This window comes from Enoplosus armatus, chromosome 3 (assembly GCF_043641665.1).
Source record: "Enoplosus armatus isolate fEnoArm2 chromosome 3, fEnoArm2.hap1, whole genome shotgun sequence".
NCBI classification, from domain to species: Eukaryota; Metazoa; Chordata; class Actinopteri; order Centrarchiformes; family Enoplosidae; genus Enoplosus; species Enoplosus armatus.
This window is the reverse complement of record NC_092182.1, coordinates 25092948-25120474: the sequence shown is the minus strand read 5'-3', so window position 1 is coordinate 25120474 and position 27527 is coordinate 25092948. Positions and strand designations below refer to the sequence as shown.

The 27527-nt window shown below is 40.7% G+C and overlaps 1 protein-coding gene across 2 annotated transcripts in view; it reads right to left on the bottom strand.

Annotated features, from left to right (window-relative positions):
* Window positions 1–27306, bottom strand: part of LOC139282422 (sodium- and chloride-dependent taurine transporter-like) — a 32585-nt gene extending 5279 nt beyond the window's left edge. The window contains exons 1-13 of one of the 2 annotated variants that reach the window (XM_070902127.1): window positions 27151–27306; window positions 16472–16701; window positions 16174–16308; window positions 11055–11143; window positions 10179–10324; window positions 9121–9253; window positions 7608–7742; window positions 6792–6895; window positions 6558–6682; window positions 3584–3696; window positions 2959–3096; window positions 695–797; window positions 99–199 (exon numbers count right to left, since the gene is read on the bottom strand). In XM_070902127.1, the coding sequence (XP_070758228.1) occupies window positions 99–199; window positions 695–797; window positions 2959–3096; window positions 3584–3696; window positions 6558–6682; window positions 6792–6895; window positions 7608–7742; window positions 9121–9253; window positions 10179–10324; window positions 11055–11143; window positions 16174–16308; window positions 16472–16700 (1551 nt within the window). In that variant the 5' untranslated portion in view covers window position 16701; window positions 27151–27306. Of the gene's footprint in view, window positions 1–98; window positions 200–694; window positions 798–2958; window positions 3097–3583; window positions 3697–6557; window positions 6683–6791; window positions 6896–7607; window positions 7743–9120; window positions 9254–10178; window positions 10325–11054; window positions 11144–16173; window positions 16309–16471; window positions 16702–23510; window positions 23522–27150 lie in introns of those variants that run through there. The other variant, XM_070902128.1, reaches the window with a different exon arrangement.
* Between the last annotated feature and the right edge of the window lie 221 nt (window positions 27307–27527).

The window sequence follows — 27527 nt, the reverse complement described above, 5'->3', positions numbered from 1 at the left end:
TATCAATCAAAAAGTCAATGTACACCAAACGTACCGAAGTTAGCCAATGATTATAGTTTTCTGTTTATTACAATAAAACAACAAAAGCAAGCCCTCACCATGCACAGTAAAGGAGTGATAACAGTCCAGCTCCATTTCATCCAAGGATTTGGTCTGTAGCCAAGCATGTCCTCAAGAGCATCGTAGAAATTATCAACGCCTGTGAAGACGATAAAAACCTTCTGATTAAAAACGTACTCGGTAAACGGAGAAAATAAAAATAACTTTCAGAGACGCAATAAAAGTACAATGCAGAAAAAAAAAAATCAACCAAAATCACAGGGAATAACCATTAATCCAAATGGCCAATCTTGGATGCCCTGTGCATTGATGATTTTCAGTTGCTTTTATAATGCAAAAATGTATATGATTTCAACATGTACATATAAAACCTCCTTGTATTTGCAGTTGCATTACCAGCATTTTGCATGTGGTCTGATAGCTAGATTTGCTGTTGCTAAATGGACTTTGCTGTAATGCAGTTATCTATCTTGGCCTTTTAAGTAGATGCTCTTTGAGAGAGTGCAAAGTCAACTGGACATCACATTCAACATCACGTCAGAAGCATTAAATTCCTGTGCACTAAAGTCTGCTGGTATGTCATTAGTATACATCCTACATAATATTTGGTATTTTTTTGAAGGACTGTACTCACCATAAACCCAGGCAACAGCTATACATTCAAAGAATGCCACCCACAGAAGGCACACACCGCTAGCTGCATAGAAATCAAACAGCTGGAAAACATACATGCCACCCTGCAGAGACACAGACAGACAGACAGATTTTAATTGTTTTAAAAGGCATGTGCAGGGTCTATATTCTTTTCAGTGACAGAAAGGTGATTCCTCAATGTACTGAGCTAAAGGAACATATAATATTGTAAAACATACACGTAAATCTTGAAAGATCATTAAAAAGATACAGCGGGGAGAAAGAGATATTTTAAGACTAAACATGTCCACACGTGAGACTGCCTCTGTGTCTGCGAGTGTGTGCGCACATGCTCGTGTGTGCTCACGTGTGTGTGTGTCCAGTGTGAAAAATGTTTTAACAATCATGGGAATCCTAAACTTGAACCAGGCCACCACAGCCATAAAAAGATGTTGTCATGGGAACGACAGAGGGACAGAGAGAGAGGGCGGGGGGGGGGGGGGGGGGGGCAGAAAATAGAATGACAGTGAGAAGGTTAAATGTTGTGTGAGAACAGAAAGAGGGCTGGGAGGGTGGTGGTTTGAGAGGAATGAGAGGATGAGGATGGATGAAGAAAAGAGTGATGATAGAAGGTGAAAGTATGATCGTCTCGGAGACAGAAAGAGAGGGGGGAGTGTGAGATTAAGTGGAGGAATTGGAGACAATGGATGGACTCAACCTACAGATTTTTCCTGTTTTAAAGTAGGTTTTGGAAAAAGAATGTACCTCATCGGAGGTCTTACACATTTCTATTTTGTTTGACATAAATAGCCAGCAACCGACTCGTTATGCTAACCGTAGTCTGGCTCACAGGATGTAGGCTTTCGGTTTAAGTCTGCCGTTGGCCGACTACTTCAGTCCTCCTTTTCTGCTATCTGTGTGTTACGGCTTTGCAAGGGCACCGTCGCTGCATCCTGGGCTTAGTGTTGCCACAGATGACTGTGGTTGGTTTAAAGAAACTCAAACAAACCAGAGCGTTTTATGCTAGCGTCTTTGCAAACCACACCGAGCAGTTTCAGTCAAGGTGGAAAGTTACCTATAGTGGTCTGCTATTTATGCTATTCTGTCAAACATTTTGGCATGTGGACAATCTTTGTTTGAGATGTCTGCGCTCTGTGGAAGGAAGGTGCAAGAAATCTTGTGAAACTGGTCTAATTTTGATGAAACTTAAAGAAACGATGCGTCATAATTCAAGGTATCATTTGTCTACTCAAATTTGTCTCACACCCAGACCTTAAGGCTCTTCTAACTCTTACAGAGATAGTGTGAAGTTTCTGAAACCAAAAAAGTGACCTTTCTCATAGCAGACTGTGCTATGACATTTTGTGTAGGCGTCCCACTAAGCCACACTTGTGAGCCAGCATGCACCAGAGCCCTGGGACATTTATGACTGTTACACTTGTATTTGACAAGTCAAAATGTCCACAGTGAGAACGGTCTACTTGTACAGGGCAACTGTTGGGAGGGTGATACATCACAATGATGTGTCTATATAATTCAAGGTGGAGGAAAGGTTGAAATAGAGAGAATCAACATGGGTGATGCAGACAAAAAAGTTATGAGAAACAAAAAGTTCAGTAAAGAAGAGAGAACAAGGGAGGACAAGTATAAAGACAGATGACGCAGAAGAATTTAAGATAAACAGGAGAAGTAGAAGCAGATGAGAGGACATGAAGGAAAGGAGTAAAAAAAAATGATGAGAAACAGGGGAAAACAGACAAGAGACAGAAATAGGAGAGAAGGAGGAGGAAGAGAAAGATTTGTAAAAGCTAAGTCAGGTCTACTGTATCTATTATTACCAGAGGAGGGAAGGGAAGTTCTCATGACTTGACAGTATAAATAGCCCCCTGTCATCTCCCCAGGGACCAGCACTAATAGCTATCTGAACACTGTTGTTTCTGGCTCGAGCCTGAAAAGAGGTCAGCAGCCACAGTATATACTGTATATATACTGTATATATACACGCAATTATCAATAGGTGCTGCACGCATATTTATACTGGACAAATACTGTAATTGTGACTTCTTCAAATGCTGTAATTTCCTCAAACATGAAAGACTGATGAATGAGATGAATGACGATAGTTCATAGCACTAAAACCATTAAGGTGTATTATTTTCTGAGTTTTCTGATGTTTACTTTGTTCCTACATGTGTTCTGGTCACGATTACTGGTGCTGGTCCTTTTTATTTTAGTTTTTCTGTTCACTTTTCATGACGTTGTTACCTTGGTAACCATGGTGAGTCCAAGCAGGTAGCTGATGCAGCAGAGGATAGCGATGAAGACCTCTCTGCGGTAACCCTTCCTTAGGAAGGACGGATACAGATCCACCAGTGATGTGATCTGCCCTTCCACCTCCACAAACTGCAGGGCGACACAGAGACACAGTGTTGTTATCAAAAAAGTATGGATACAGGTCCACTGACAACCATTTTACGCTTTACATCTTTTAATTATCATCCTTTGGTAAAAAAGCATCTTCTCTTGCTGCTGTTTGGAGCCATTTATGTGTAAATTTGGCTTAAGCAGTTTTGATTAAATTCATTTATTCTGGGAGGCTTGAGTGAGCACACATGTTCATTTTCAGGATGTGTGTGCTTCTGGACTGTGAGGAATATTTTTTACTATATTGTTTTCTTTTGTGACACAAAGTAGAAAGCCACTGAAGTGTTTAACACGTTCATTGTTTTCTTAAACTCCCTTAGAGTTTGTGCACAGGTTTCTATTGTTGGCCAATGAGCAGTTAAGTGTTTTGCTCATGGGCACCTCAATTACGACCGTTTGAACCTCCTTAACATCTAGGCACCTGCAGCTCTAACAGCTGGTAATGTGTTCCGACGATTCGGCTGACCTGACTGTCGAGGCCAAGCAGCAGCAGCATAATGAAGAAGAGGATTGCCCAGGCTGTAGGAAAAGGCATCATGGTTACAGCCTTGGGGTAGGCAATGAACGCCAGGCCTGGACCTGCAGAGGAGGGGGTAGGGGGTAAGAGCAGACAGAGGGGTGTGGGGGGGAGGCAACATTAGTATCATTATAAGCTCATCTGATCTGCATCCCTGTGGGAAGGAAAAAGGCCCCAAACGATGGAGACGCAGAACCAGTTGTGAATGCATGATCAAACCTGGGCTACAATACTGTGAACAGATGTTTGTGTGTGCGTGTGTCTGTTTTATGTATTTGTATAAAGCAAGGTGAAAAAGGTATTAGTATGTCTAATACACATCTTTACTTACCTGTTACTTCCTTCTCTGTAAACATTACTTTACTAACTGTATGCACTTAACACATGAAGCCATTTTAAATCATTTACAATGACATATTACAAGGATAACTATTACTGACTTGGAAAACAGAACAATAATAAAGAACATGTAGAGTATAATATGTAGTTTAAATTATTCAGAGTATTGTGTAACTGCATCTCTGTGGAGGTAAGCCATTGTGAAGCATACTATAAATGGATGTGTGTAGAGTATGTAGTGGATCGTAGCTAGTATACTGTATGTGTTGTGTGGAATTAAGTTACCAAAAACACTGTAGACCACTGTAAACACCAATGAAATATTCAACCTGCATAGGGTATGCTTGATTCACCTTTCCAGGCAGCTGAAAGCCTTTACATGGAGGCAATCAACTGCTAGAAAAGGTAAATAAAGTGAATATTGGTTTGTCAAATAATTTAAGTATATCAACACCTACGTCACTCGAGCAATTTAGCATGATCCTGGGAGGAATGCAAAATGGCCATTGCAAAACAGCAGCAGATGCTTTTTTTTCCCTGAGGTCTAAAGTGACATTGATACTACACTGAGAACAGTGACAGAAGTCAAGAAACAAGGAAGCAGCCATAACAGCAAAACAGCATTGCAGCTGATAGCAAGATATGTTCAGTTTTTGTTGTGAATTATGACAAGGCATCCAACCAAACACAGCGTTGACTCAGAAAATAGTACCAACTTCCATTCCCTGAGAAGGGAAACGCTTGCAGAACGTTAATCAAAACTGGAGTATGTTAACTCGTGAAATAGGATAAGTCATTACTCGACTGTACAAAACATAAAATATTGCATTCTAAAACCTACATTTTCAATTAGTTCTTTTTGTTTTTAGTACACTCATGAGTCAACAGAAGACATTGTATGTGTGCTGAAGCTGCACTGTGAAAACCACACTGTATTCAGTCAACTCTCAGACTTACTTGTGATGTTCTTAAACTTTTGATCACTTCTTTACCTGGCAGATGACTTAGCATGAACACGTATTGCATTCTGCTGTCTACCTGACCTGCTCTACTCTTAGCCTCACAGCACATGGACAGTTGTTTAGGCCGGAAAATGACCTCTTCATTGGTAACTGAGTTCCATGTTGCCCATGTGCCATGGAGTGTCCAGGATTGCCATGCTCTCTCTCTAGTTCCTCTGATATACACTTCTATTCTTTGGTATCCTGTGGAGCATCAACCCACTCGCCAAACACAACGTTGACATTGCACAATTCTGCAAAAAGAATTTTGGCACTGGATATAAATTGGAGACTACAGAATTGTCCAATATTCATATCGACTGGGTTGGTAGCATGGACAGAGTTTGTCCAGTATCCAGTGTTAAGCTACACTTGCTTTCGTCAAACTGGATGATCTTGGGGCAATAGGTGAAGCCTGGGTTTCACAAAAGTACTTGAAGTTTCAATTTGTGTCTCATTTGATGTCAAACAAGATGTCTTAAGCATGTAACGGAAGCATGTCAAATCCAGAAAAGAGGAGATCCAAACTTTCCAAACAAGCCCAAAAAGTAGTTCTAGAAAAAAAAACAGCTTTCAGCTCTCTGTTGGTGTGTTAACACCTTTCCTTGAGTGTAACTGGTGCTTTTAAAGAATGAGTCAACAGTCATCTTAGATCTGCTTTGGGATTTGAAAAACCAGCATAAATGAAATCCTTGTGTGATTCCATCGGAAAACCAGGTATGACTTCCACCTTAGGCTGGGCTAACTTTGTATCCACATAAAGACAAAGTTGCATGTGCAGCCTCATAGAGTAATTGTAAACTATCACAAGGTAAGACTTGAGAAACTGTCAGAGATATACTTTAATCCCATGGACAAGGTGTTGGCACTTATGGTTGCATGAAAGCCTTTCCAAAACGTGTCAGTCTCATTTGATCATGAATACATGTCACAAAACTGAGATAGTCTTTTGTTACTTTGCTGAAATGTTCCGTAGTTCATGTTTTCCATGGAGTTTTGTGATTTAGTCACTATATTGCTTATATAGTTAAAATGTAGAAACAACTAATAACCCCATATGCCAATATGTCAGTCAAATAGACAGGAACCACAACAATGGTGACATCAGTTTGTCACGTGTCGGTGGAAAGCATGTTTAAACTAGGCACAAGATGCCCTGTACATCATCACAAAGCTAATTCTAAGTGTAAATTCTAGCTTATTTTTCATCTCTTAATGTCTCCAACTCAAAAACGAAATCATTTTTCCAACATCTCTCTCTTAAGCCTAATCCAACCAACTTGCTTCACTCGAATGATGCGCTAACAAACCGACCAAATATGTTCATATTTTCTCACAGTCTGCTTTTGTCAAGGAGTGTTTGATTGCGGAAACTTCCATATTCCGATGCCGTCATTTGTAATTAAACAAGGAATCCATTTAATTCATCAAGAAATCCATTTAATATAATTCATTTCTGAATGAAACGTGTTGGCTAATTCTCTTTTGGGTTTCATTGCTGTTTTTCTTTTATTACTGTTGTTTTATTTGTTAACCAGGAAGCAGCGCCCACCATCACTGCCGCCTTTACAGAACCCTCGTACCTGACTCTGCCACATCAGCAATGTCCACCCCTTGCTCTTGTGCCATGAAGCCCAGGACGGAAAATATTGCGAAGCCAGACACAAAACTGGTACCACTGTTGAGGGCTCCCAGCAGCAAACAGTCCCTATGTCACACATATGTCATGAGGAGGATTTGTTAATGAACACACAAGGATCCCTTAACCCCCCTCTCTCCCCTACAGTTAACCCCCTCACCGAAAATTGAAACCTCACCTGTAGCAGTTGTATTTGTACTTGTTGTAGCTCCCCAAGGACGTCATGGCGCCCAAACAGATGGCATAGGAGAAGAAGATCTGGGTGCCAGCGTCAATCCACACCTGCCAAGAAGGGGGAGAGAGTGGGGACAAAAAGGCTGAGGCCTGCTGATGAAAGTCGTGGGTAACACTAACATGGGCTCGGGTCTGCATAAGTCTAGCAGAATCGCTGAGTTTGTGCGATAGCTCAGGCTCTGACTGATCTCTTTTTCTTCTTGTCGCCCTAAGCTCATTAATTGGAATCATAAGTCTTGGGATGAGCTACAGTTTCTAAAATGGTTGGCATATGTTGACACATTTTCACTCACACTGATGCCACTTTGCCTTAATATGAGCCACCAAGAGCAAATATGTGTCTGTTGATGTCAACTTGCATCTGCATTGACTTTATATGCAATTATACCACCACTAGAATTTGTCTTTGATTTCCAGAATGTCTTTCAGAATATGGGAATATATAACCTAGAATACCTTGAAGCTGTCTTGTCTTTTTTAAAAAGGTAGGTGAGGAGTATCTAAAGTCATTTTTCAACTGCAAAATATAGAAAATCTAGTGTAGTAATTGAATGTATTGCCTCTCAAAGTGGCATATTTTTGTATTCTACCGATGGATTATATATTAAAATAGATGCCACTGTTTTAATTTAATTTTGGACACTATATGTGCAGCCAAACAGACGTGGGAGGGAGCAGCACCATGTTTGGCTAGACACAGGGACTACAAGAGGAGCCCTACAATGGGGTTTTCTCACACAGGCAGCACATTGGCACCTACCTCTGGGTCCTTCAGGCGGGCGAGGTCAGGGTACAGGTAGAACTTGATGCCCTCGCTAGCACCCGGCAGTGTCACACCACGAATCAACAGCACAATGAGCATGACAAATGGGAACGTGGCTGTGATGTATACCACCTGAGGGATATCACAATACAGAAAACATTATGGAAATACTCCAGTTTGTGTTATTCTACAGGGGAAGTCTATTATAATTTCTATCCGAGTTTCAAAAAAGGTCTGCCTTGGCAATGACTTGGATGTTAATTTGTTATTTGGCCTACTAGCTAATATCTTTGATGTCGTTACAGAGAATTATGTTTGATAAATATGGGAGTTATTTTTGGATTAAGGACAGACCACAGGCTGTCCCTTAAATCAATCAGCAGTGTATCAGTATCTGTTATTTGGAAAGCCGTGACCACACTTGGCCTCGTAGGAGTGACTTTATTACCGGAGTTACAACTTGGAGCAACCAGAGAGCATAAATCAGGCCAGACCAATCAATAAAGAGTGCTGAGGCTATGAAAAAAGTAGTCTAGGTTTGATTGAGCTGCCTCTGGTCTCGGGGCGAGTTGTTGTTTTTGTTGTTGCTGTTGCAGTAGCAGGAGTTGAGCAAGGTCTAATATTAAATCTATTCTGCAGTACTGTACAAAAGGTAGCCAGAAATTCTCCTCCATAGATTTTGTTGAATGGTAAGCCGTTAAACAGAGACATGCAGTATGCATAGTGTAATACAGAATAGTAATCCTCTACTATAAACTATCAGCCCATTTCTTGGCTCATAAATTGTGCTGTGTGTTAGTATTAACAATGAACCCAAACTGTTTCATTTACATGTATCAGAGTACGTTAAACCCTCGATTACTGTCTAGAAGTCTTAAATGCATATCAGGTGACATATTAGTTTGAGGAAATGCTGCTGCGAAGCACAAAATCTTTGGGAGGAACCACAACAGCAAAGTGGAACCAGATGTTGCCCTGACAGTATTCTTTTCTTCCTCCTGAGATCCACTGCCAAAAAAGTTTGTGTACAAGTTCCACACACAAATTAAAATAATCTAAATAATTATCTCAGACCCTTTGAAATGCATCAGCTATGGCACATTATAAATATGATGTATAATTGTTCAGAATCCTTTTTTATTTAATTATCATTTCTTTTTTATATAATGGGCTGAAACAGATTATTCCATTTCTGTTTTATTAAACAGAATAAAAGCCCACCCAGGCCTTCAGAAAAACTCCAGCACTCAGTTTGAACATAGCCTCTTTTGTTCTCTTAGTCAGACCGCAGTGAAGAAATCATATGAGCATCACCATGTCATGGTTCTGGCAGGCATTATGACACAGCAATGATAAAAGCGGATCAGTGAGTTTTTTTTTGTTTTTTTTTTTAAGTTCAGCAAGTTCAAGAGTGGATCAACTCTTGAACTGGATCAACAGTGCAAAACACAACCAGTCATTAATAGCAATAAATAAAGCACAGTACAGGATAACAGAACCATATATTTACCTTGCCAGTGGACTTGACTCCCTTCCAGATGCAGAAGAAGCAGATGACCCATACGAGCAGTAAACACAGAGCCAGGTCCCATTTAACAGGACCAATGTCCTCTATACCATTGGTGATACCCAGCACATTATGTCTGCAACATAAAAGGAAAGCTCTATATGTATAATGACCAAATAACTGATGTGTGAGCTACTTCTTTGGACAGTTGAACAGATTGTCTTTGGCAGGGCTCACCAACCTCCTGCCTGCCAAGTATTTGAGAATATGAAACCCAAAAACCCTGCAGGCCAATTTTCCAAATGTGTCCAAGTCCCTTTACAGTCTCTCAAATCAAAGCGAAACAAAGCCTCTGTATTAAAGTTCCTTGATGTCTGCCTTGGCCTACACAAAGTGATAGGTTACCATCTTAACCCTTTCATGCATGAATTATGACAGCCTCAGTCAGGATTTTGACGAAGTGTTTTTATTTCTCTTTAGGCATGAAAAAAAAATTTTAACTTAATTTTTTTCAAATGTTCATTTCACACAAAGTTCTTCACATGCATGGACAGCATGCGTTTGAGTTTTCAACTGAAGAAATATGTATTTAACACACCAATGAATAAAATGGAAATTTTAACAATTGTATTACTCCTTAGTTGTTACTTGATGTTACCAAATTTTATTTACTATTTATTATAAATTATAAATTTATTTAGGGTCTCCTACTATAGAAGGATTGGCAAGGTATTCCTGAGCTGCTCAGCATTTCTGGCCTTCCGTTGGCCATCTTGGTTTTGAGACATTTGTGTTGCGCTTACAATGGCTGGCCAGTGGGTGGCAGTGTATGGGATGACGCACTAGCGTCCACTGTGGTGGTTGATGTGCAACTACACCATTAAAACCCATGCATATACAAGAAAACAGCTTTTGAATAGCTGTCCACTGTAGTGACCACTATGCGTGAAAGGGTTAATTGTGGAACATTTATCAATGATGTCGTACCTAAATTAATTTTCTCACCAAAATTGTGTGTGGTTATGCAAGTGATCATGTATGTGTGCTCTTATGTAACTCACTCCCAGAACTCGGTGACGGGGGAGGTGAAGTTGGAGGCGTTGGCAGCCAACCAAAGGGATTTGTTCTTGCGGTAGGTGTCCTCGATGCAGCGATCGGTGTTCCAGGGCTGGTTGCACTTGGCCCAGGGCAGTTCCGGCTGAAAACACTGAAATGCAAAAAAAAAAAAGCAGGAGTTACATTAGAGTACAAATTTGCTTAATTCTTGTCAACAGTTTAAATACTGTTTGAACTCATTGACTAAGGACATACTTTGATGTGTCTGTGTCCCTAAAATGGGTGAAACACAGCTTGAGTTCGGTACAATAAGCTGTGAAGTTATTGATTTGACTCTAACACACACTTACTCCCTTTTCATGAGAGAGAGAGAGAGAGAGAGAGACCATGATGCGATTGATCTTCATATTACTATGATGGGTATTTGGGACACTGGATGGGATACACTCTTAAAAAACGGTGTCATTATATTTGTTATCAATAAAAATGTGAAACTGATGATTTTGGACTTGATTTATATTTTGGCAAACAAAGGAAAGCTTGCAAAAGAGTGATATATTCCTTAAAAAAAGCAGGAATAATCACGTTGTCTTAGCATGTTTTATTCCACTCCTCCAATGAATGACGCGTCCTCTGCCAGCAAAAGCTGTTTTTTTATGAACCAAATTTGGCTTAAAGGGGTGATTTTCTTTTTTATCAACTATGAATTTTGTTAATCCTGATACTTTGAACATTTAACAGGAAAACCTTGAGTTTCTACAACACTGACATTCCAGCTAGCCAGTACTTAAGAGGGTCAATAATCAGAAGTCACACTGCAGTAATTTATGATAGAAGTGAGGGAAAAAGAAAAGAAGAGGACTTTCTAATTTCAAACCTACCTGGAACAGGTAGTAGAGGCCCCAGGCCAGGATGACGATGTAGTAGATATTCAGCAGGGACACGATCACAATGGAGGCGTAACCAATACCTGGAGGGAGGAGAGAGGTCAAGGTGATGATACAAGAAGACGCCAACAGTCCAGTGAAATGGCCAAGGGCGACTGAAGGTCACAATGTGATCAAACTTTCTGGTGACAGTTAATCTTCATAGCAACAGACACATTATATAAAAGTAATACACCATTCTTATGTTAAAGAACAGCATCATCTGGGGCTTGAACTCAGGTCCTAATAGAAAACACTGACATTTCCCTTTGCCCCCATGTGACTGATAAGTGATATTGTCAACTTCCTGCAAAAGACCCACAGTTTTCACCATATTGGTCCCTGTAGCGTCTTCATATTTTGTGTTAGAGGAGGGTTTTTAGTGCTGCATTTTGATTGGCCAGTAGTCAGGTCATGATGTCACATTTCATGAAATGAGAACTGACACAGATGACGTGGATAAAAGTTATGTGTTGATTGTGCACCTTCAACATGAATTACTTACGGTTACAATGCACATTTGACCAGATGTTTGTACATTTTCCTTGAGAATTTAACCTGATTAGATGGATTTATGCTTCTGGTTTAGCCTTTCAGTCCTCCTCTTTAATGCTGCCAGAGCCACATTTGTTCAAACCCACAGAACTTTATTATAAATTCTCCAAAGATCCGAAAGTTTCCAAAGATAACAAATACCTCAGACTAAATTACAAGGAAATGTGTATGAAATTATTGAATTAAAGAGACATGTAGAATACACCCATCAGGGGCAATGACGCAGCCATAAAAAGAGGTTAAGGAAAATGAAGGAGAAAAACTCTTAGCAAATTAAAAATGTCTCTCCTCGGAGACATGACAACTGAACCTGCGTCCTGAAAATCTACCGACCACATCCTGACGCTGCACTCTTCATATCTCTAACTTTCAGTGTTAAAGATAATACTTCCTGTTTCTGTTGATTTCTCTTTTCTGCGTGCACTGTAAAACATTATACTTGAAGCAGGAATTTGGATTTACAGCTTGGTCACAGTAAATTCTGTGAATCTTCAGTTTTAACAGTTGGCATGTTGATATTGTTTCACATTAGTTTTTGTTCATGAACACCCACAGTATATTTAGTCTACTTAAGGACCACAGCAATCATATTGTAGTTTTTCTTTTAACCTTCAGTGGTGTTGCCCTGCACTTAAATTTTGTTTGACATGTTTAGGAGACAGATGAGCCGACTCCAATTGCGTCGATACTGGCCTTGAGATAGAGCTGGTGGTAAACACAGGATCAAGGCTGTGTGTGTGTGTGTGGGTTCCTGTGTTTCTACAACACAAGGACACAAGGATATAAAGAAGAAAATCCCCCAAAATGGGAACAGGTGTAGGAGTTGGGATTTGGGTCAAGATTTGAACATGGATTAGGTTTTAGGTAAGAGGTTAAGTAATGATTGTGGTCGTTAAAGGTTCTCATAAGTATATTAGTACAAGAAGTGGTGTGTGTGTGTGTGTGTGTGTGTGTGTGTGTGTGTGTGTGTGTGTGCGTGTGTGTGTGTGTGTGTGTGTGTGTGTGGCCTCCGTCAGCTGTGTGTGTGTCTGTGTGTATCAGTCAGCACACACAGCCGACAGAGGCCACTCATCCAAAGTAATGTCCTTCAACGTCATTGGCCATCTGTGTGTGTGTGTGTGTGTGTGTGCGTGTGTGTGCGTATGTGTATGTGTTGGTCTTTGTCAGCATGAATTTGAGTGTGTCTTTTTGTGTGTGTGTGTGTGTGTGTGTGAATGTGTGAACTTTTTCACCATCGCATCATGTCCTTTTAATTACTCAGCTAATTAGCAGCTGCCAAGCATCTGCATCTCTAAACACACACACACACACACACACACACACTTGCTCAGATCACATGGAACAGTGCTGATCAAACAAACACACAGTCCTCCTCCATGATGTCATTCCTTGTGCTCATCTGCTGACCTCGGCTGACCTCGCTCGCCTGTTTACATTAATAATTGATCCTTTTAAAACGCACATGAACCACTCTAAAAAAAATAAAATAATGAATTTTCTCGCTTCACATGTGATCATCTCTTCAGAGGATTGAGACAGAAGAACGAACTGTCTGTAATATTATTCAGTGTCAGGGCGAAACAACCTTTTCAAGTGTTTCATTTCTGCCAATCAGTGTCTTTGACCTCTGAAATATTTGTTTCTGCTTCAGCTAATTTAGCATTCTTTTCCGTTGTAGCAAGACAGGTTTTTGATGACTGTTTCTCTTTTGGTACAAGAACACGTCAAGAGCATGATTTTGGCAGTTGCCAAGCGACACTAATAATAGTCTACCTAATAGTCTATAGTCAGCCAGAGTATTTTCTATGCATTTGTCCAGTCATTTAATATGTGCTCCTTCCTGGCGCTCCTAGCGTGTATAATCTTTGAGTCTGTGCCCTGCTTTAGCAGATCAGGCTAATCACATGTTTCCTGATAATTAGACTGAATTCTTCGTCATTTAGTCTGACATCGTGTTCGTGTTGTCGCTTTCAGTTTGGGACAGGAGCTATTTTGCCCTAACCAATCAGTAGTGCACAGTATCCGTCCTGTGTGCGTCATTTTCAGTCTGCTCCTGCTTCCGTTTGATTAACTTTGATTAACTTTCATGTCAATCAAAGACATTTTGATAAAAAATATGTAGTTATTTCTATAGGTCCACTTAAAACAACCTGTATAGCTGCACTGATTCAATCGGACTGGAATGGACTGACACGGCTCTGATTGGCTGCCTTGTTTTCTATGAGCACAACACGAGAACCTTTTCAATCCCTGAAAAATCAGAGATGAGGGCAGGAATTCAGATGTCTTGAACGAGGTGATCACATGCCTCCATTCTCTTGATCATTCAGTTCAAATTCATAATGCTGTGTTATCACCATGTTGACACAAATGTGTACACAAACTTAAAAAAGGTATAGAGGGAGCTCTCTTTCTTCAGTCTCCTCTTCTCTTTTCTCCCCTCTATTTTCTTTAATTCTCTCCTCCTTCTTTCCTCCATTCTGTCTCTCCTTTTTCTGTCCTCTACTATTGACTCCAGCTTTTCTGTCTCACTCTTTTCCTCCCACCCTCTCTTCTCCCTGTGTTGTCTTCCCTTCCTTCTATCTCCATCTTTTCTTCGCCTCCTTTCTTCTCCCTCTTTCTCCCCTCACTCTCTCCTCTTTTCTATTCACCCTCTCTCTCTCTCTGCCTTCATTCCTCGCCCCCTTTTTCTCCTCTTTATCAATCTATCTCTCAGCTCCTCAGATCTCGCTGCTCTGCTTCTTTTCTCTCTCTCTCACTCTCTGATATGTTGCTGCACTGTTGCCGTAGCAACGTGTGATTTGGGACACTCTGTACATCGTCTCAGGTGTGTGTTTGTGTGTATGTGTGTGTGTGTGGGGGGGGGGTGATGTGTTTGAAAGGAAGAAAGAACGTGTGCACATGTGAAAGTGAGAATGGCAGCCTAATTAAATAATTAAGTGAAGATAATTAAACTACAAACAGCTATGATGAGGTAGAATTAGAGAAAGGTCTATGTGTGTTTTCTCAAGACGAACAGTCAGTAAAAAAACAGAAAAAATGGCAGAGCTGAATAGACAATGATGAATACACTGAAAAAAAAAAAGAAGAGAGTGGATGAGTAAAACAAACCTAACTAAAACTAAAAAATAACCTGTCTGGATCTGATACCAGAAGTGAAAGATGTGTAAATGTGCTTTCTTGGAAGAGAGAAGGTTTTCACAGGAGAGGAGGTGAGAGCTAGAGAAGGTTAAAGCAGAATAGAGGCCTCAGTGTGTTGGTGTACCAGTGCAGGCCTGGTTGCCTGGTAACGGTTGCAGGGTAAAGTCTCAGCAGTCTGATTGGAGGAGAGACTGGTGTGACTCAGCCTTATGTTGCACAGCCATTCCTCTGTGAAAAACAACAGAGGTCTGGAAAAATTCAAACCCAGCACTTGGACAGGAAAAGGCTGATGAAACCGTGCTGTATATTCATCAGTCAAAATGGTGAGATGTCACGAGGGTGGGTGTGGGTGGAGCTGTAGTCAGAGCTATGGGTGGAGCTGACAACAACAGACGACAGTTGGTTCAATCAACTATTAAACTAGGTTTGATGTATTTGCAGTGAAGTGCGCACTGTAAACAATACCAAATAAAAGCATAATTTTTACATATACTGTATAAAATGTGTATCACGTGACTAGACTCCACCAAGGCTTTAGATTAAATAACTATGGTGTTCGTACAGCAACCCTCCGAGGTAGACAAAGAGTTGTTTTGTGTATTCTTTATAAAGAATAAAAAACAGAAAAACATAATATGATATATTATAATGTTTTGACAAAAACAAATTAGAACTAAGTATAAACTTAAACCTGCAATAACCTGATTTCTTTTTTTTTTTGGCCTCTTGGGGGCAGCAGAAACAAGCTGTCAAACAACTTTGACATATCATCACTTTTAAAACTTTTTGAACTTTTTATGGTGAACTAATCCTCCGCAGGTTCTCACTGCGAGTGACCCCTTTCACAATGATGTCACAATGATTAGCCGCTTTAACAATAGACAAACTTTTTCATGTAAACTCAAATTTCCTTAAATCTCTGTATTCAATTCCTCAAATTGTCCTCAAAATCCTCAAAAATATTTTTAAAATTAACATGCACAATCTCAATTATGTTATTAAACCCTTAAAAGCAGTCTGCTGCTTGTTTTTGATCAAATTCAATTGTTTAACCCCTTAAATGTACTTATACCGTACCTACTCCAGCTAAATCTTAATGTTCCCTTGTGAATATAAACCACAAGTTAAAAAATGTGACTCTGTCTCTGTAGTGTTACGTGAGGGGTTTCCAGAAGCAGAGTCTTGGAGCCCCCATGAGACAAGACACACCTGGGACACTGTTGATGAGGCTGAATACACCATCCATCCTCCTCACCCATTCTTGTTGCTGTTCTATACAACCATTCATGATAAAACCGACATTATGTTTGCCCAAAATGTAATGCTGCCCAATAAGGTCATCAATTCAGCACAGACCATTTGGTGAGGGGCTACATACCAGTAAAGATGGGGCAGAGCTTCTCCCAGCAGGTGATGCCACCCTCAGAGGTGAACTGACCCAAGGCGACCTCCAGGAAGAAGACCGGCAGACCTCCGCCAAACAGGAAAATGAAGTAGGGGATGAGAAATGCACCTGGGTGGAGGGAAGGATGGATGGAGCAACAGCAGGAAAGATGAATATTAGAAAAAAGATGAAGAACAGGGGAAAAGCAGATAGATAGGTGTGAAGACATAATCAGCATGAATTCAAAGAAGAGAAATGTGGAAAAACGGGGCATATTTTCTTTACGCCTTACCTCCACCATTCTTATAGCAGAGGTACGGGAAACGCCAGACATTCCCTAAACCAACAAAGCCGCCAGCCACAGACAGAACAAAGTCCAACTTGCTGGCCCACTTCTCCCGCTGGGGGTGTTTGCCCTCTGCCTCGTCTTCAGGCCGGGTGCCAGGGCTCTTACCAGGAGATGGCTTCAGAGTGTCCTTGTGGAAATCCTTCAGGCACTGAAGTTTCTCTTTTTGAGCCATTCTGTAGAAACAGGAGAAAAATCGGGTGAGAATTGGTCTAAAACGAATCCACTGACAGTGGCCCACTGCTGTCAATTCACTAAAGCCAAAGAAATGTTCAGATTTTAACAGAACCACTTGATGGGAGCTGGCTAACTGCCATCGTGCCTGGTAGACCAACACAGGAGCCACAACCCAAGATTTTCCAGCATTTGGCTAGTGGAAATAGTTTCTCAGTCTGGGTTAACCAACTGAAGTCAACTGAAATTGAAGCTATAAATATATGTGCTGAAAGAAGAGAGGGAAAAACTAGGTGGTATTCCAAAGCGTCGTGAACGCTCTTTCAAAGAATAAAGAGTAGGAAGTTAATTTTGAAAATGAGGTGTCTCTGTACTGTATGCAGTTTTAGAGCTAACAAAACAATGGTCGTTGTAATGGGAATCAAACATTGTGTACTTACAGGACCAATATCTGTCCCGAATAGAAGTCAGTTGCACAAACAATATCTCTTTTAGCACAACGTTTAGCTGATGTGTCAGTAGAGTAAATGTTTTTTGCTATGGTTAAAATGATTGATACCTATTCTATATCTTCCAAACTTTTGTCACAAGCCTGTTTCATAAGTTAGAGGGAAACTTCAGTCCCTGGCGAACCATTTAAGTACACTTTTACAGCAATGGATTAAAGATAGCTTCCATTAACAATTTCTTGTTTGACAATGTTGTCACAGTTTTATAACCTGTCCTTTAATGACAGCCATCCATTACAGCCTGGAGGGTTCTGGGTTCAAGCTGAGTCTTGTGGCTTGGCTTCTTTGATTTTCTGAGAGTGCAAGTGAGCTTTACTCATGTAAACTGTTTGTGCAATCACAATATCATTACCTAACCACTAAGCCACCCTCTTGGCTTCACTGGTGTGATACTTGTTTCCAAAGCAAGTTGATGTAGCCTGTAATAATAGTCATTAAGAGTTGGGTTTCATTACTTTGCAAATCCGATTATATTACCATTCTCAGGGCCAATACTGGCTGTAAAACATAACCTGCAAAACTGAGATAGTAGTTTATCTTCAGTCACTCTAAGGATGCAATTACACCTGTTTGGTTTAGGACTGGGTTCTGATAGTCGATTCCATTTTGGATGTGATTCTGAGGTGCTAAATATGTTAAGGCCTCCACCTACGCATAAACCCATCATGTGAACCGTCGTCATGATAAGGGCTGTCCCTGACTGCGACTGTTCTGATGATCAATTCTTTAAAATCAAGGCAAAAAAAATACATTATTACTTCATTCAGCGTCACTCAGTGTTGAAGCAGTGGAAAGAGTGAGCTGAAGTTACTTTTTTTATGCACCTGCTCTGGATGAGAGTTACAGCTAATTAACACCAAAACAAACTAACTTTAAAAAGTGTGGGCTCTTCAATTCAATTTTATTTATATAGCACCAAATCCCAACAAACGTTATCTCATGACACTTTACATATAGAGTAGGTCTAGACTGTTCTCTTTATAATAAAATACACAGAGACCCAACAGTTCCCAGTGTGTATGTGTGAGAAATTATAACAGAGAGAAGACATAGAAAAACTTAACTCTACCCTACTCCGCCTCTTCCCCCTTCCTCATTAAAACTATTAAATGACACTCTGTGATTGGTTGGGCCGTCTCAGCAGTGTGATCAGGGCCACAATGACACAACCAGAGCTGTAAATTTCCACCTGACAAAGGCCATGGGAGAGAGAGAGAGAGAGAGAGAGAGAGAGAGAGAGAGAGAGAGAGAGAGACATACTTAGTAGTCAGCAGATGTCTGTCACTGTGGAAAATGTCATGTCTTTATCGCTTTCCATCTGCCAGGCAGCTCTCCCTCTTTGTCTCTCTCATTTATTACCAGCTGCGACAGTATGTGGCTGGTATTGTTTTCACCTTGTGAGTCTATGTGTGGTGTTTATATGTCTGTCTGTCTGTCTGACTGTGGACAGATTACGTCAACGCGATAGCATCACAACCATGCAAGGTGCAGTCGCTAAACTTTACAGGTGTGTAGTTGAGATGAAAATGAAGGCACAGGTCGAAGATGGGTGTGGTCCGAGCAAGGGCGCCGGAAGTAGGGGGGTAGGAAGTAGGGAAGGGGCCATTGTAATAATGTAGTAATGACTACTGAGTACTCATGGGTCGGAACGTCGACGTGTTGACGGGCGTCGCAGCTGGTGTGATCCCATGGCAAGATGGTACCTAGTTCACAATCTGACTTTCTGCAAGATATTTACACAAGGCGGGATTGATGAATAAATCTCCTATGGCTGTGAATCTGAGTATCTGTAGGCAGCAACAGTTTTCTGTCTTCTATATCATCGTGCGTCTAATGACTCCTCAAACAAGTTAATGATTTCACATACACACATTTGTCTTCATGACTAACTTCCTTGACAGTTAATTACTAACAGTAAGAGGAAACTAAAAGCACTCCCCTTGGTGTGTGTGTTAGTATTTCCTGCTTGGAGGGACAGTGGACTCCATTGTGTCTGTGACAAACTGTTAACAGCAGTAGATAGTAATGGCCATGAGTAGAGGTGGATTGACATATTAATGTGACTAACAAAACCGGCAACAACGTAATCCTGCAAAACTAATGCTTTTTGACTACCGAGTACCACTGACAGAATGGAATAATTGAGACTGTGTTTATTGAAACACAATTAATTGATGGTAAGAAAAAAAGGTTGGAATCTATAACATGATGGTCCAGGACCTAAATGAATTATCATTTCAGAAAAGCATCAATTTTAGGCCAAAATGTGTTTTGCTCGGTTACAGTTATTCTGACTTGAGGTTGGGTCCCTTGCTGATACTGTATAATGATTTATGAATGTGTTTTAGTGTAATTGCCTTGTTTTGCTTCATTCTGGCACAGCCAAAAACCCAAACAATCTCTTGTCAATCCTATTACTACTAATAATGAACAGGATGGAAACCACTGTATGGTTGGGTGTCATCAGCAAATAAATGAAAGTCAAAACAAACAAAAGAAATGTACAATATTTGCAGATGATGAGCCCCAGTGATAGCACAAAAACATTGAAAAGTAGAGGACCCAGAATTGAGCCTTGTGGCACTCCATGGATGCTTGACATTATTCGGCATATTCAGCCATCTACAAAACATTACAATATCTAAGTTGCTGTACGATAGGAAGAAGAAAGGGGAGATACAGAGAAGCAGGATGATGAGAGTTAATGAGATCCACAATCAATACTGACGCACATTAATGTCAATTATTAAATAGGTAATCTGTGTGCTAATATAAATAGATGTTTGTTTTGCTACTTTATGTTTCTGCATCCTCCTTCAAACTTATGGAGTTCACAAAAGCTTTTACCATTGTGTAGCACATTTACCCACCGGTAGCACTTTACAACATTAAAATCCTCTGCTGTACAGGAAGTGATGTATTTTGTATTACCAATTCTTTTGGAAAATGCTACAGTAGTTCAAGCAACACTGTTCTCCGGAGCAACATTCACTTCGTTTCTCTCAACACTCAGTATGCCATCAAGGGGGCTAGAGGGTAAGCATGATGATGATGTATGTATGTCTGGTGCTTTGTTTACAGCAGAAACTAATTAGATATAGAGCAGCTCCGCTTCTTGTAGCAACAAAGAGTCTAATAAAATGTAAAAACTGCAATGTTTTTGCAATGCTTTTTACATTGCAGGTATACTAAATAGTAAAAAAAAGTGTTGACTTTTGCAGAAACACACGAACATCTGGGTGGTCACCAATGAACGAAAAGATTCGATCACAGATACAAGCGGCTGTATTTAGTTTACTTCGCGGGGCGGCTAGAAAATGTCACCATTCTGTTTTAAAGGTTGATTATCAGACGAGGAGTTTGTAGATACACATTTCAAGTAAAGAGTCTTCTTCAACGGAAAGCTATCAGAGTAACTGTCATCAATTCTCAGATGATAGCGGCGATATATTAGCAGGAAATGTTGCTGTTGCGTGGTTGCCTACGAAACGACTTCCAGAGTGCGATACTGGTCGTGGGAACCGCGATGAACTGTGGGACGATTTAAAGCTCAGGCCAAAAGCTTGGTGTAAAACATAGAGACTCATTGTCTGGTGTTGTGTGTGTGTGTGTGTGTGTGTGTGTGTGTGTGTGTGTGTGTGAGTGTGTGTGATTGCTGGGCCCAGACTCATGTAGTGACTTCAGAACCCAGCGCCACACACACACACACACACACACACACACACACACACACACTTACTCACTACTTACATAACACGCTTTCCTATTTTAAGACCATGTACATTTCCACTGGGCTGACCGCCTATTAAATCCACTCCTCTCCTCTGCTCCGTATTTCTTTCACTCCTTCTCCTCTTTTTCCAATCTCCTCCATTTTCTTTCCTTTTTGTCCTTCCCTTCTCCCTCATTTCCTTATTTCCTCTTTCCTCATCCAACTCCCTCTCCTTCTCTCCTTCTCCTCCCATCTCTTCCCTCTTCATTCTACTCCATCTTCTCCTCTACCTCTTTCCTCTGCTCTTCACATCCTTTCTGTTCTCCCTCCCCCTCTTTGTACTCCTTTTAGCCATCTTCTTCTTCTTAATTTCACCTACTTCCACCTCTCTTTGCATGTTTTCCTCACCCACATTTTATCCTCTGCCTCCCGCCACATACATCTTTGTCCTTTTTTCTCACTCTCACTTTACAGAAATAGAAAAAGACAGAAGTTTCTGTGGGTGTAATTGTGTGAGAAAAATTATTGGAAATGAGGAGAGGCAAAGGGAGGGAGAAAGAGAGAAACAAGAGGGAGAAAAGGTTGAAACAGAGGGACAAAATAAAGGAGGTTAACTGAAAAAGTGAAAGACAGAGGGACATAAAGGGGAGCCAAAAAAGTGAGTCACACACAGATGAAGACACAATAGATGTGACCGAAACAGATAAAAAGAAACCGAACAAGATTAGAGGTGTAAGTATCAGAGACAGCACAGAATGACGGACAGAAATGTCAAGTGTAACAAAGATGAGAGAGAAAGGGACGCGAACAGTGCAACAGAGATATCAGGAAGTGTAAAAAGTTACAAGTTAAGAAATACAGAGAGGCACGTACCTTCCAGTCTTATCTAACTAGAGTCAACAGTCACTGTGGATTCTTGGTAATTCTTTGTTTTTTGCATGATACAAGTTACAGCAGGTCAATAGGCTTCAGTCCTGTTTACACACACACACACACACACACACACACACACACACACACAGTCATAATCTTCACACACTCCAGAAGCTAAACAAAGATTTGTCTCTAGACTGTATCAGAATATGACTTGGCCTGTTTTCATGAAATGATCTGTAACCAACAGATAAGCAGGTGTAGTATCAGTATCACTCTGTTCCATATTTTCCAAAAAAATCCCAGGGTTGTTCTGGTTTGCCCTGACAGAGGTCCCTGTTCTTACTGAGTGAGTCAGTTTAGCACTAAGCTGGGGTTTATCATGAATTACGTGCTTGCTGAAAGAACACGCCAGCTTTTTATCAATTTAAACCTGCATTTAAGTCATATCAGATATGTGGGAAGAACAAACTGCTAACTTGCAAATTTCCCATAAACACAGTGGAGTCAGATCACAAAATCTTCCAGTATTGTTATGAGTTATGCTATTCTAAAAAAAACTTTTCTTAAATGTTTCGTCAGTAACAATCATGATAGTCAACTGTAACAGCAGCGATTGGGACTTACCCCTTTCTACTGCTTGAAAGGGGCACTTGTTGTGTCCCATTGAAGAGAATAGAGAGTTATCAGTCAAATGCATCTCAGGCATGACGTAGTTTAGCATCGCAACATACAGCATCATGATGGAAGTTCACGACACTCTGCATGAAGCTAAATTTGTATAGCACATCCTGTAACAGTGCATAGATTCTTATTTTTTTAAAACCTGTAATGGCAGTCTTACGGCCACTTGGGGGCAGCAGAAAGAAGCCGTAAACAACACTGACACCTTTTAAGTTGCCTATTTAACATCCAGTTACTAATGGACAACAGTAACATTCATTTCAAATCGTGTCCACCTGATAAATGTAAGTATATTATCCGTCTCTTTTTAGCTCCACTTTGCTCACCAGGTACTCCTTGGTAAATAATTTAGCTGCTAAATGGGTCATAAAGTTCACCAGCGAGTCGCTAACTTCGTCTGTCTGTCATTTGGTGCTGGGCAGGTAGTAGTGGGTGCAGTGGGTTTTTAGACCCAGTGCTTTCTGACATTTAATAGACCGATTAACCGAGAATTAATCGGCAGAATAATTTATAATGAATTATTTCCATCTCTACTTTGAATGTGTTCAGCATAATTGTAAACAACTTCTTCCTTGCTTTGGCGCCCTCTAGTGGTGGCGTAGAGAATGACACTGTAACGACATCACCCACCGCTGATAGTCGCACATACTGCAGCTACTTTCACCGGGATTGTCTTTCTTGAAAGATGCTATAATCAAACAAAAATTCTGCACATCAGGATTGAGGTTGGCAATTTTTCATAAATATTACACAGTGTAAACATCACTTGTGTTTAATGGGAGCATCTTTATTGGCACGATCCCTGCCCCCAGAGCAGAGCGACAGAGTTTCTTCACTGACTGACTGACCAAACTGAGAAGTCAGAGAAGACTGACTCGCTTGTTGTGGAGTTTTTGACCACATCACACACAGTCTTCATCAGCAGATAAGCTCAAACTTTCCAGAAATCTTTCATTTGAAAGTTGCTACTTCCACCTTCTGGTTGCTGTAATGATCTACATTTTTTTTCAGAAAGAGTTTGAAAATATCCAACATATCCCTCATGTCAACCAAAAATCCACCCACTCGCTTTTCGACATATTACACGTTGTTCAGCAGCAGCTCAGTTTGCTCAGTTGTCATGGAACTGTAGATGCTCAAACTTTGAGCATCATGAGACCTTTAATTGAATTGCTTCTGCTTGCTACTTTGCATTTCTGGTTGTTCTGATAAATCATTTTTGATGCAGAGTTCATCCACCATATCCATCATCCATTGGTAAATGGGTCTGATGACCACAAGGGGGCGCTGGTCCGTCACAGTCTGCCACTCACCTTCCATCAGATTGATTGGCTTCCATTATCCCATGACAGCAGGCTGTAAGTCAACATTTTTACTGCTTTCACCTCCAGCAGGTAAATGAAATCTTTCAAATGTGCCGACCACGATTATTAGCTGTTCAAACTGCAACTACACCACAATTACACAAAATCATACAAGATTAACGGGGCAGCCCTAATGACATTGAAGATGTTGTGTACTAACATGAGCGTATGTGGGTCAGTGGCTCATGCTGGTTAATATGTACAGTAACAGTGAAGGTCCGGCCAGAGCTGAAGTCAAGGACACACTGTCATAAAAGTTTGACAGCAGCGAAACTGCGTGATGTTTTCATTCGCTGTGTCACTGTTGGCTCTCTCTTCCCTCTCTCAGTTTTCATTCGTAGAAACTTCTCTGGGAAGGCAGTCGTGCCTGTGGCGGAGATTTCACCAACACACACATTCCACTAACCTCAGGTTACTAACTTAATAAATGATTTAACAGCAAACAAGCCTGCTGTTAATATAGCAGCTGCTTTAACAGACTGACAGGAACTACTGAACTAAATTCCAATACATTTTCCCTTAAATAAATGTCCATTTGGTTTAACACAACAGCTGTCAAATCTACCCAGTCCATGAAAGCTGTTAAAACGTTAAACATGCAACTGGATACTTTCCCCATGAAATACCCTGTGGCACACAGGAAGTGATGCATTTCAGGTGTTGAAGTGATGCCTTTTTTTCCATAATCACATTAAGAACTGGTTAAGAACTTGACATGAGCAGCGACAGGCTGAGCAGCAAGAGAAAGTGCACCACCTACAGAAGCTAGGACTCCCTCCAAAAAGAAATCCAAGGACCTTGAGGATTACTACCTTAAATCTTGGATCATGCAACCTTAAAATGCATCAGAGCGTTTCGATCACTGACTCATTACACTCTTCTGATCAATTCCCATCAACCTGCTCGAGTGTGTCGCGTCACGGCACACACACGTTCAAGCTCAAGCTTGTGCGCAGATATACAGGAAGTTAACCAGATCAGATGCTGACTCACCAAAAGACACAGAGAGCATTATAGTCAACGCTGAGGTGAGTCTCCGAGAGCTCTGATGCTATCCTGAGTTCACAGAGGCCAATTCAAAAGAGTGTCACACATCGGCTCGACGAGGACTCGGGGCCAGGAGCTTTCTCTTTCACACTCAGCTTTGGGTCTGCGTAGTAGTGACCAAGGTAGGACCTGTATACCAGTTAATCAGCCGGTCAGTGTCATCCAGCTCAAAAGCATTGGAGGTCCCACCCCAACTACGGTTACAATGAAACAGTCCCAAAAAGTGATGTTACGCTTCATTTTTCTGAATTTTTTTCTGTCACCTTCTACCCTCAAATGCTGACAAAGTGTGGTTGGTCACCATATCTTAAAAAGCTGCTAACCAAGGAGAAATTCTTCACTCTGGGTTTCAGCCGAGAGCTTTAATGTCCCATGGTGGTCTAAATGCTGTTTCAAGGGATTTTCCGTCCTGCAAAATGTACAATTCTGGACAAAACGCTGAATCCTTATTATACCAGCAATTGACAGCTGTAAATAAAAAATAAAAGTATCAAATTCAAAAGCGCATAACAGTCTAACCATACTTTGACACCAAACATGGTCATCCTCGAAACCATTCGGAGTTTGATAGCATTGTGTTAACTCTTAATCCAGTTTCGAAACAGTTTATCGAATCTATTCAAGCTTAAACTTGAAACTTAAAAAAAAAATGATCTCTAATTCAAAAATGATGATGATGTTCAAAGACTCAAGTTTAGCGATGTAGATTGCATGTCTTCATCTTTTTTTTTTACAGTGCTGATTTTAAAAAATTCCATTAGAGGCTTGTTAGACTGTTCGACACAAACAAGTCCGGGTAAATTTCCAGAGTTGAAACTGATCCAAACTGAAACCAGCTAACTGCTATCACCACCCAACCCTACTCAAGAAACTTTGCTGCTCTTTTTTTATTTTTTTTCAGCTATTACAAGACATATGGGAGCCACATATAGACTCAATAGACACCTCTAACAGACACCCAGCACAGCAACCATAATTATGAAGACAAATCGAAACTTTATGCAGAGCTGCGTTTCAAAAAAAGATGCATGCATTAGACATTTAAGGTAAACTAGATGTTGGAAACTGGCCGTACGACCTCTGCGGTGTCAACAACCAAAACATACATTAACTGCAGGTTGTCTGCATTTTAAAACGAAGCTCTAAACGTATTTCAAAATCTCCTCTTTGCGCTCACAGCAGGTGGTTGATCACTGGGGCTTTTCAACAAAAATACCAAATTAAACCAAGAGATCCGACGGAGAGAGAGAGAGAGGAAAAGAGGAAGCGAGACAAAAAGGTAGAGAGACTATGAGAGAGGGTGGAAACAGAGAGAGAGAGAGGCAGAGAGACATGTGAGCAGAAGCAGAGAGAGAGAGAGTGCGAGCGGAGACTCGTGGTTTGGAGAAGCAGCGCACGATGTGCAACGTGCGGCTGACGAGCATCTCCGCCTTCTCGCCGCTCTGAGCGCCTCACTTCCCCTTTCTGACACAGCTCAATAACGGAATTAAATCATAGAGGCAATGAAACGAGGCCGAAATATATTACGTGACTATTTATTTTCGCTCGAATAGCCTACAAATCTAATCCCAACGCAGATGTAAAAATGAAAAAAAAAATAATAAGACAATGGCTGTATGTCTGTGTATATAAAAAGAAAATAAACATTGAAGACCTGAAAGTCTAAAAAAAATGACTGCTCGACATCCTAACCTATACAGAAAAACGAAAAAGAAAAGAAAATTAAAAATAAAAGATCCCTTAAAAAGCATTTGAAGCACGCATGTGGAAGATAGTCTACACCTAACGCAAGGAAACACAGACAAACACACATTTTAAAGGATCGACCTTGATCATGTTTCATTTAAAGATATTAAAAAATGCAAATCCACCAGGGATCCTTCCTGAGCGCATAAATAACATAGAGATAACTGCCTTTCTCCAAATCTACATCGCAGCTTCCCCACCAAGCTTTCACCAGGAAACACATCCCTGCATTCACACTAGCAGCCATAGAAAAAACACCAATAAACACAACAAAACACTGCTAATTGATTTTTCCACCTATAAATGCACATCAACTCCTCTTAATTGCTCTTGATGGCTTGCAGAAAAAAAAAGAAAAAAAAACCTACTCCCATTCAAACACAACACAGATACACACAAACGCATAAAAACCATAATTCTAATAAAAATCATAAGAAAAAGACTGAGAGCAGCGCAGTCAACCCCCCAGGCATGCTTTGAAGGTGTGCAACGATGATGTGTGGTTTTTTCCGTTACCTGTTCTGTTGATGTGATTTTGTATATTATTTTGTCCTTTTAATGTCCTTTGAGCGCGGTCCCTTGTTTCGTCTTGTCCGTGTCCTCCTGTGTCCGCGAGAGCGACTGAGGGCTGGATGCGTCGGTAGCCTATATTTTAGCCTGCTTATAAGCCTCTCTTTCTGACCTTTGTCTCTTAAAACGGGGGGACCGGAGACATCAGCGGCAGTGGAAAATCACCGGCCTGCCTCCTCTCAGAGCAACAGGAGAGCTGTGTGTCTGACGCCTTCAGGGCCCGCAGACAACCTCGGAATTCTTTCAAGTGCGCCGTTACACTTGCGAAAGCAGTAGAAAGTGGATGCAAACTGTGACGATCGGTGCGTCTTTCCAAATCCACT